General features: G+C 42.1%; 1 protein-coding gene across 1 annotated transcript; it reads right to left on the bottom strand.

The window, feature by feature from the left end:
- Window positions 1–1,674: 1,674 nt before the first annotated feature.
- Window positions 1,675–2,573, bottom strand: LOC127753986 (non-specific lipid-transfer protein 1-like). Its single transcript, XM_052279434.1, has 2 exons — window positions 2,125–2,573; window positions 1,675–2,018 (listed from the first exon to the last, which is right to left on the bottom strand). The coding sequence occupies exons 1-2, from the start codon at window positions 2,469–2,471 to the stop codon at window positions 2,009–2,011; spliced, it is 357 nt and encodes a 118-aa protein (XP_052135394.1). The 5' UTR covers window positions 2,472–2,573; the 3' UTR covers window positions 1,675–2,008.
- Window positions 2,574–11,559: the final 8,986 nt, after the last annotated feature.

The following is an 11,559-nucleotide window of genomic DNA, read 5'->3' as shown; positions in this document are numbered from 1 at the left end:
TGTAAAATTTTTTTAAGCCTAATTAATCTATAATTAGTACATATTTACTGTAGCATCACATAGGCTAATCATGGATTAATTAGGCTCAATAGATTCGTCTCGCGAATTAGTCTAGCGATATGGAATGGATTTTGTCAATAGTCTACGTGTAATACTTATAATTAGTGTCTAAACATCCGACATGACGCCTAAAAATTTTTAGTCCCATCCAAACCAATTAATTCCGTTTTATCTCTGTACCTGAACTGGGATCGTTATCGATGACGTGGTGTCAACATATACAGAGTCCAGAGTAGTGATGACATCAAGATAACAATCAATATAAATAGATAGCAGCAAAATAAAGAAATAAAATACTACAACCTACGTGTCAACCTCACTACATTTTCACATGGTGCGGACTCAGTATAATGTACATACATCAACACAGTAACATTATAACATATATACATGCATGATCTCCATTATTTTGGTGTGCATGGCAGCAGCATCCGTGAGATGCACAAGCGAAATAGACAGAAGTTGAGATGGTGAGTTAAGGTCAAGGGTTAATTGATGTCCTGAATTTGTGGGTTGAGCTAATTTACCGTTTTCATGGGCAGATAGTCGGCTAGTGAGCTGGTGGGCTGAAAAATTCGGATTATTTAATTTGCTAAACGGTTCATCGGATAATATGTTCGAAATACCGAATAACTTATATCCACCGATTTTTTGCAATACCACATCCGATCCACACCTGCACCATACAATTCGCATCCGAGGGATTTAAAGAAACACATACCATATCTTGCTCCAACCAAATTCGGAGAGTATCGGATCAGAAACTATCACATCCGTTTTCACCGCTAATATCTAGACGGAGGAGTATATATAACCACTGAATAAGCACATATACTCCACTATGTACTCTTAGAATTAGTGAACACTAGTTTCAAACATATATGTAGTAGTACTTTAACCCTGGTGAGTTTGGGTGTACAACGACCGAACCGTCTATCCATCCAGTCATAACCCAGCTGTTTTCTTATGAAAGTGCTACTAGCTAGTAGACATAGATCTTATTATCACCATTTTAAACCGTTGGATCAGGCTATAACATCACACACCATCCGTTGGAGATGTGTGATTCCGACGATAGAAAATGATTTATTATCTGTTTTTATGTTCATTCTTCTCCCTTTATCAATTTTAATATATAATATTTTTCATATTTCGGTAGAATCAATTTCAGAGTATCATTCTTCCTTGTGAACAATCAAGTAATAGAGTGGCCACGAGTATTACACAGATGCGGATAGGATTTCAACATGACTTTAGTAACATTAGGGATGTGCTGTTGGTTTTTGTCTCTTGAAACATGTGTTAGAGGACGCATTCACGGAGGTATGAGTGTAATGTTGTGTGTATAGTGGTGTGTATGTGTGTACAGCTGTCATGTAAATTAAAAATAATAATAAAGTGCAGAGCTAGGGAGCATGATGTGCATTTATCAATTTTTGCATATGATATACTCTCTGTCCAAAAAAACGAACATAAGACTGGACGTGACATATTCTAGTACAACAAATCTAAATATACGTCTGTCTAGATTTATAGTACTAGAATATATGTGTCATATTTAGTATATTAGGTTTGTTTTTATGGGATAGAGGGAGCAGAGGGGACAGGGGAATGTAACAAGGAAATTACTACAGATTGCCTCAGCAAGAAGCTGCCAAGCTGGAGTACGTAGTTAGCTAGGTCCAAGTCTGGACAAGATGCAATTCATCAACGTAGGATTACACGTACACAGAGCAGTGTACAGACTCAAGAAAATTAAGATAGCATGCTGATGCACGCACGGAGCGTGCAACATAAAGTATACAGAGATAGAGAGAGAGATGACCAGCGCTGCATTGATATGCCCCAGCTGTTATTTTTACTGTAGCTATTATTTTGGCTAGTTGATCAACTGCGAGCCAGCATCGATCGATATATCGATCGGTCGGTCCAAGCAGGATTAATCGATCTAGCTGACCCTGCACCAATGAAATAATCATGCATATATACAGTGGATTAGTCAGTAAATTAAGTTGAATTAACTTGAAAAAAAGTAGCATGCATATGCATGGATGATTAATTTACTTGCTGCAGTCAGTGGAGAGGCTGATGGGGAAGCCGACGTTGACGCCGCACTTGCCGGGGATGCCGGCGGCGGCGCCGAGGTTGAGAGACTTGATGGTGCCGGCGAGGGTCTTGAGGCAGCGGCAGGCGGCCTGGCGGTCGGCGGTGGTGCGGGCGGCGTTGTTCAGCCCCTTGACGCCGTTGCAGCATCCCTGGGTGAGGCCACCCCTCCCCGTCACGTAAGAGATGCACGGCGCGATCGCCGACCCCACCTGCCCGCACGTGATCGCCGCCGACGCCCCCGGCGCCGCCACCACCATCGCCACCACCATCACCGCCACCACCACCTTACCGTTCAAAGCCGCCATATCTAGACTGATGATCGATCGAGTAGCTAGGTAATTAAGCTAGGTAGCTTCGTTCAGTGAGAGTGTCTCTCGTCGCCGGTGATCGATGGATCGTCGGTCGATGGGTGGAGGGTATAAATAGGAAGCCAACAGGAGATGCGGCCACGTGCTATGATATAGAATCAACCATTGATGGCAGTCGCTGCTAAGTCGTTGGGAGTTGGACTCCATCGAGCTAGCTATACTAGACTCTTCTCAATCTCAATGATGTATATACTAAGAGCATTACAATAGTAAGCTATAAGCCAGCTGCAAACATATTTTAAGAAGATAAATAAAGAGAGAGAAAAGCAGCGGGCTACAGATTTATAGCCAGCTATAGCATGGACTCCAAGACACGGTGTATGTATAACAAGTGAGATCAGTATTAATAGTATAGTATGTAACTATTGTACAAATGAGCTATTAGATTAGCTATAGATGAATTGAAGCTAGTAGTTGGCTATACTATTAAACTTGTTCTAATATGTGTTCCATTAAAATAAGTTTGATAATAGTATAGCTAATTAAATGCGAGCTTAAAATTTTCTATAGCTAATCAAACAGCACCATTAATACTTGATTCCTCTCTCATATACATATAATACTCTTAGAGCACCCGTAATGGTAAAGTAAGGTGCTATCTATAAAACATGTATATATCAGCAATAGATTCGATTAATAGTAAACCACCTTAATAGTATGTCTACATTGGTATCTATAGCTCTCTCATGCATTGTCTCGTTTTTCTCTAAAGACTATCTCTAAGTTAGTAGATAGCTTTGCTCTCTCTCTTCATTTAATACCTTTCAAGTAGGAAAATATGCTGACATGGATCTCTTGTAGAGAGCTTATATATAATCATTGTTGGTGTCCTTAGTGTTCTACTAGTACTTAATTAACCGGCGAGTAGTAATCACTACTACTCGTCGTTCAGTGAGAGTGTCTCTCGTGTAGCTTCGTTCAGCTTACTTAATTATGTACTCCCTCCGTTCTTTATACAAGGCGTAACTGTTTTTTTTCACAAGTTCCAGTACAATATAGGGCGGCACATGCAGCCGCACCTCCTTGACTCCATTATTCTCGTTCATGCGCATGCATGCATTGAAGGAAGCTGCAGAGGCGCCTCTTTGAATCCTGTAATTCTCATCCATGCACATGCATGCATGCAGTGAAAACTATTGGTTGGTTGCTCTGATTGTTTTAAAGCCCCCTAATTCTGCGGTAGTTATATGAGCTTCCTTGGTTTTTACATCAAAGCAATTACGCCTTGTATAGTGGAACGGAGGGAGTAACTTGTTATTCTACTTGCTCTTATTAGAGCAAGGTTAATGGTATAGCCAACTACTAGCTCCAAGTCATTTATAGCCAATCTAATAGCTGATTCATATAATAGTTGGTTACTATATTATTAATATATGGTTCGACCTATCATACACATATTATGTCTTGGAGTTCGTGCTGCAGCTAGCTACAGATCTGTAGCCTGCTACTATTCTCTCTCATCTTTTATCTCATATTTGTAGCTAGCTAATAGTCTGCTATTGTAACTGCTATTAGTGTTCTATCAGTATCAGGACATTTACTGATCATGGGCGAGTAGTAATCACTACTACTATACTTGCTTCTAGCTCTATAGAGCATTCATCTTCTAATTAAGGCAATTAGTTATTCTTTTGAACATTAGATTTGATTTTTCGCTAATAATATATATATCGAGCTTTGTTTCGGTTGAACTGATAAATGTTGATCAGTTACAATTATATATATTTAGCTAGGAAAATTAAGTAACTGGCATACTCTCTCAGTTTTGTAATATAAGGTTTTATTCACTTTTAGACATTATATTTGATTGTTTTTATTTTAAAAATTAGTGTAAATATGAAAAAATAAATCTTTAATAAAGTAACCTTTAGTGTAAAAGTTTTTTTTAAAAAAATGATGCACATATAAATTAAGGTTTTGAAGGAAACGAATGATCGATCTAACATTATTTTCAAAAGTTAACCGTACCATATATTTAATTAAAACGGATATATAAGTATACTGCAACGTGTATGGAAGCGATCGTGTGTGTGCGGTTATTCTCTACCGGTTCCCTCAGGGTGCGGTACCTCTACAGCCATCAGAAATGGACTCATCTGGTGTCGATCTGTGTGCTCATGCGACGACTCATGATCAGTCAACACGATGTCTGCATGCCAAGCTAAATTTGCCCAACCGCAATCATGATAAAATAGTTTGTGTCTAGGATTCACGATTTTACCGGCGTCGATCGATGGCTATCCTGTTACAGCCAATCAACAATCTGGCCAGCAGGTCTTCAGCTGATATTCAATCACTTCATTAAATATGGCTAATAGTGATAGCTTTAAATTTTTCTGCTGAAAAGTCATTGTTGTAATAATGTTGCCCCGCTCGATCGCTCCTCGCGCGATCGTTGAACACGTATTTGGAGAAGTAACATTTGTAGTTTTCCAAAAATAATTATAAGCTGATACTAATATTTTTTTTTCAAAAATCTTTACCTATTATAAAAATTCAAGGGTTTTTTGCCCGTGAGTTTCGTACGTCAGCCCAATAGCACGGGATTTTATTTTCCAACTCCGTTCAGCACACCAACACAACGCATGATTTTTTTTTTGTCCGACTCTTTTTTTATCCGTGCACCGTTTCTCTCTGTCTTGGTTTTTTTCCCTTTTTTTCCACCGTTGGATTGGTTTTTTTGCGTTTTTGTGGGCCCGGTGTGTTTCCCTTCTCAACCTGCCTTTTTTTTCCGTCCGATTTTTTGTGTGCCTGGTTTTTTTCCCACCATACGATTAGTTCTTTTAGTTTTTTTCGTTTTTTTGTGGGCCTGGTTTTTTCCCTTCTCCACCTGCCTTTTTTTCATTCGATTTTTTAGTGGTCACGAGTTTTTTTTTTCCTTTTTATTCAATCTCCTCTTGTCCGATCCGCACGCGCCGCCTCTAATTTGCTCTGATAAGACCGATCGGTGAGTTTGGTTCATTCTAATATTGGAAAAACAGATATAGCAGATTGAGTGGATCAAAAGCCCTCTATTAATTTTGAGAGATCGAAAAATATTCGGCCGAATTTGACGAGGAGGATCAGCTCTGGCATTTCATGGGCACGAGAATACTTTCGCGAGGTTGAAGACTTAGTAGAGTGTACAAGCTGGGCCTGCAGCTTTACTTGTGGGCTAGGGCGAAAACATGTAGCGTAGTAAGCCGAGACTGAAAAGGAAAAAAGAAATGGGCTTTCGACCAAAAAAACAAGAATAATTTTCATTAACTTTTTAATTATAATGTTTAGCGATTATAATATTTTAATTTATTACTTAGCTCCTAACAGTTATTGTATATAAAAAAGACTTTACCCGTTGCAACGCATGGATATTTTTTCTATTACTATATATATTTAGGGTCATATAGGTGACATGTATTGGATTTGTATTACTTTCAATTGATTTCGTGGTTAGTGACAATATATTTAAAAGTTTTAATTATTAAAGTTGGAATTTGGAAACTGTATCAAAAGGCTATATGCACACCTTCTATTTTTTTCAGCGTGCGGAGGAAAAATGTATATAGTTTTCGCAGTAGCAGGACATTTTAAAGGTAAACATTAATTCTCACCATTAATATTTGCTCTGATCGATCGATAATGACCCGCCAAATCTTCTCAACCATGAAACAGTGCAACACATATATTAGCTTCAATTAATTCCAACTGTACGCACACATCTCTGCCGCATTTGATTGTTTCAGTTATATAAATTATACCATGACCTTCAATTAATTCAAGCTACCAAGCAAGAATAAATATAGATAAATTACACTTATGATATACAAACGTATATGGTGGATATAAATAAATATAGCAACTTATAAAACATTCATTTATGTATAATATAATAACCTGTTTAGTCCATGCAAACATATGCAGATTCAAACATATAGCTCGTAGAGGACTCACATGTTTATTTTGGGATGGAGGAAGTATGTGCCGTGCTAGAAATTTGTAGTATTTTTTGTAGAAAAAGAAAAAAAATCCAATCTTGCATCTCCGATTATTCTGCCTTTCTGACTTGTCATAAGGTAGCACAAACTGATTGCATGAAGAGCAAAATCGTGATCACCGGCTGGAACAGTGGAACCACACTGGAAATTTGTATTTTGTAGACAAAAAATTTCAATCTTGCCTCTCCCATTACTGGGCCGTCCTGACTTGTCATAAGGGGAGATGCAAGTGCAGTGGCAAGGGTTAGTGCGTGGTTTTAATCATGAAGTCTCGTGTTCAATCTCCAATATGCTCATAATATCTTCTTAAAATAATATGTTTAGAATGATGTCTCTTTCTCAAAATCTTGTTTTTTTACTTGCCATAATAGAAGCCCAGATTGATCATTGATTGCATGAAGAGCAAAGTTGCGGTCACTGGTGGAAACCACACTGGAACTGCTAGCTAGCATGCATGGACCCCCATGGAGTTTTACTTGGCAACTAATTTTCCACACCTAACCTTAAGGAAGTAATAATTTTAATAGATATTGTTCGTTTCCTGTCACAACTCTACTTTGTCCTCAACCTTAGTTAAAAATGTATGACAACATTAGTCCTCAAGCCCAAATTCTCCAATAAAAATAGCCATTGAAAAATGCAGGGACCTTAAATACTTATATAAAGTTATACAGTGCAAGTTATGGGTTTTTTTCCTGCAAAATAACAATTAATTAGTACTATCCTGCTAGCATGGGTTGGAACGTACAAGCGTGTTATAGAGAGCGTCTTGTAAGATCATTTTCACTTGAGTGGTCGGTTTAAAGTTAGTACGGACTAAGCAAGTTGTCACATCGCAAAAAGTGTTTCGTTGCACTTATTTGTATCCACCTTAAGTTTAATTTTACTCAAGAAAGAATTAATATGTTTTAATTGCTGGAAAATATAACATGCAGATAAACATAAGAAGGTGTCCATATTAAAGAAACAAGAGTACTTTATCAACTTTGTTTCTTTAAAAAGCATATATAAATGCTAAATAAGACACTATTAACTTGAATTAAACATCTACAGCTATAGGATTGTGCTATCACACAAGCATAGCTCGGCAGCTCTCAGTGGTGAATTTTTTTCATTTTTAGATTTTTTTTAATATTTACAGAAATAATCTATCGGCCAAAAAAATTTACAAAAATAGACCCTGCCGCCCCAGTGTTGGACGGCAAGCTGACGTGGCAGACGGCGGGTCAACCGCGCGGTCTGCCGCCATCGGCCAAAATTGCAATTACCCCCTTGCCGCCCATACAGAGAGCGGCAAGGGGCTAATTGCAATTTTTGCCGTCCATAAAGAGGTTGCGCTCGTACCTTTTGCATTTGGGCCCCTTGCCGCCCCAGTAGAGAGCGGCAAGGGACCCAGATGTAAAAAGTACGGCCAAACGATTTTTCTATGTTATGTTAATAATAAATAAAGAAGTATTTATTGGTAAAACTTGTTAATATTATTATAAAAATGTATTAAAGTTGGTTGTTTCGCAATTTCATATGTTAAGTAAGGTATTATTTTGTAACTTATTCGACGTATTAGTACTCGGATAATTAATAGGCCTATCGCAGTCTCGTGCGTAGAACATTATATGGACTTAAACGAGGAGAATTATGTAACATGAAGAAATAGTAGTACAATTTGAACATGATACAACTATTTCCATTGCGGTTACATAGATGATATTAGATTCGAACTAGGAGGGAGGTAGTGCAATAGTTGAATACAACGACGATGTAGTAATGGGACAAGGAAGCATGACAGTAGAAATTTCAATATGCCAAGTTGTCCGATAATAGCTAACCCCTACGTGAGGATCCCTCTCCTCTCTCAAAACGCGCTTTAGTAACCCTGTATTGCTCTGGTAGTTCAAGCTGCACAACACGGCTATGTAGAGTTAGAACCCTTCTGGTGTCTATCCATTCTCTGTATTGATATCTCCTTGGTGGTTCCTAGGAGGAAAGAATAGATGTAAAGCGAGCCAAGTTAGTAAATGTTGTGAGAAAATAAGGATTCATGTAATCAAAATATTCTTACCATGAAATCGTCGTCAAGAATATTTGGACAAACAAAGAACCTTCGACCCAATGTTGTAGGCTTTATGGAACGAAGAACCTGACAACGATCACCACACCTGCATCTTGGACGGGCTTCCCATGGAGGGAGTGCCGTAGTTAGCACCTGCCAGTCGCTCTGTTGTTCACGACATTGTCGTTCATAAGCCGCTTTTCTCTGTAAGTATTGCTCAGTACTTTCGGATGCGAAATACCATCGACCTTCTTGTAAACAAGTGGTTAGATTGAGAACGGGATTTTCTGTATCGACCCACTTGATGTATGCGCAAGCCGTAGTGCGGGTCTGCCGAATAGAATAGTGTTACGAAGAATAAAGCGATTGCCCATACGGAATGAATAAGCATATGCAGATAATAAAATACCTCACGGTCATAGTTAGGGCACCTAAAAAAGCGCCTTCCTCGAATATCAGGATTCCTCGAAGCCATTAGTTGGCATCGATCACCGCATAGGCAGAGAGGACGCTGGCACCAAGGTGGTAGTAGGTATGCACAAGGATTGCTACGCTAGTTCGGATCCTCAACACCCCGGCGTCTAGCCATTGACGAAAGCCGGTAGGATTTGTAGTGAAGCAAGTGGGGAAGAGAGTACTGAATGTGACTGAGTTCTGAAAGATTGTGAGGCCTCACTCGTTAAGGCGACTTATATAGGCGCAAAAAATCGAGTTATATCCCTGACATGTGAACGTGGCGGGGCATGGTGGGTGCGCCTGATTGGCGCCGAAAGTTACATGCCTGATCGGCGCCGAAAGTTACATTGGTCGTATGCGGCAAATGGCGGGCAAATACTCGTATCGCACGCGAATAAAGGAGGCTGCATCGGTGCGGCAGAAAGTAGTCGTGCATGCGCCGAAAGGTATCGTGCACATATAACAACAACGTAGTCATTACACAAGCATACAGTACTGGAAACTGAAGCAAATAAACAAAGAGAAGACTGCTCTACTGGCCCTGCCCCGCGCCGCGACCACGCTTGGTCCTCCAGGCCTGTGCTCGCACGTGGTCCTGGGAGTAGGTGAAACGATCTGGTGGCACAGCACAGGTAGCACGAGTCTCTGGCGGCGGAGTGGCCTGCGCCTGGTCCTGCGTCTGCACCGGCGGTGCACCTCCCAGCTGTAAGGGGCCGATGACATCCTCTGTCGAGCCTGAAGCGAAGTCGAAGTCAGTGATGTCGAAGAGCAAGGTGGAAGGCAGCAAGCGGTCCGACGAGGTCCCAGCATGGTCCAGTGGTGGACCCTGACTCGACGTGCCGGCTGCCTGTGACAAAGTCCCGGTGTACTGCTAAAACTGCACTGAGTGCGAGGTCGACGCAGCTGCCTGAGACGCTGACCCTGCAGCCTAGGAGAAGTGGGCGGCCTGCGTCATAGCGAACTGGGCGAAACCTACACATCGACAACGGGACCCTTGTAAGCTAAGACATAAAATGCATGTAAATTGATTGTCGAAGTAATGTTGTTTTTTTTAGGTACCTGTGGGGGGCACAATAGAAGGCCTAGCCGAGGAAGGCGGGGTGCTGAACGGTGCACGAAACCCTGAAGCAATCGGCAAGTGAAATGGTTCACATATATGTGCGAGGAATGTACAGAAAAATCCTTAAAAATACTTACCTCCGTGTGGAGGGGGAGTCGGCCTAGGAACGTGCGCAGCTGGACGGGGACCAGTCGGTACGGGTGGCCGCTGTACAACTGCGTCTGCCCGAGCAACGTCGTCTGCACGACAGGTGAGCACTCGGAGAATCGAACGCATCGACTCCACCATCCGCGTGTACGTCATCAGGTGCTCCTCTACGGGTATCGGAATCCTCGCGCCTAAATGTTGGATCGTCGTTGAACCGTCAACGACGACCCGGTTGATGTCGTCGACCTGCATGGTTAATTTTTTCGTACATATTCGTAAAATTTGACGAAGAGAAAGACATGAAAACATAAAGGAATGGTGCGATGCATGGTACTCACAGCACGAGCGAAGTCCTGGTCGCGGTGCCTGGCGTAGAGGTCTCTAGTGCTCGCAACGTGGGGCTGCTGCTCCAAGAGAGCGAAGGTGACCCTAGTACGGGTGCGTGGCTTGTACCAGCGTAGGTAGGCCTGGTACGCCTCCTCAGTGTGTGGCTCTACCTCGTGGTCCACGACCTCCTCGGTTGCGAGCAACCAGTCCTCAACAAAAGTCACCAACTTGGCGGGCCAGTCGCCAGCTGACTGCTGACCCTTGCGCGAGTAACTGCGAATTAATGTGTCATATTAGTGTGAATCAACAGATGTTGCAAATTATTGTGGACAGGTAGATTTTAATGCAACAACTCAAAGCGTAGTGAAAGATCTTACCGGTGAACAGCAGCTGATACGGTCGTCGGAAACGGTACTGGAAAGGGCTGACGGAAGCCGAACTGCCGCATCACGCGGAAAGGGGCATGAGGCTCAACGCAGATGTCGAAGACCATCGGAACCGTAGTCATCCAGTACGCCTGGTCCCTGGTGCAGAGTGTGGACAGACCCAACGGCGCCCGAGCCTGGGTAGCCACGGCACTGTAGGGCTCCCACACGACGTCAGTCGGCAGAAGGCGGTCGAACTCCATAACAAACTCAGGATACGACCGCCTAACCTAGACGTGAGCCCATCGACGCTGCAATACGAGACGATCGATGTGATGTAAAATGAACTTAGCAATTAACTTAACAATACAAGAAGATCGATGCAACGTACCTGACGACGGCACCACAGAGTACCCATCGTACGGTAGTCGACCTCTGGTCGCTCCGCGTACAGTGACTCCTCGTACGCGTGCTGGTCCACCTCAGGGCGGCCGATCGCAATCCTCTCAGCTGCCCAGATAGAAAGAAAGAGAGGGCACCCACCAAAGGTTGCGCTGGGATCCGTCTTCGTGCAAGCCTCACAAAGGCCACGGTACAGAGCCGCCAACAACGCGGAACCCCAGCTCCACTGAGGCACCTCGCCTAC

This window comes from Oryza glaberrima, chromosome 11 (genome assembly GCF_000147395.1).
Source record: "Oryza glaberrima chromosome 11, OglaRS2, whole genome shotgun sequence".
In the NCBI taxonomy this organism is placed as follows: Eukaryota; Viridiplantae; Streptophyta; class Magnoliopsida; order Poales; family Poaceae; genus Oryza; species Oryza glaberrima.
This window is presented reverse-complemented; position numbering and strand designations above follow the sequence as displayed.

Coding starts and splice junctions, on each gene's coding strand:
- LOC127753986 (XM_052279434.1), bottom strand. CDS start 2,471: ATGGCGGCTTTGAACGGTAAGGTGGTGGTGGCGGTGATGGTGGTGGCG.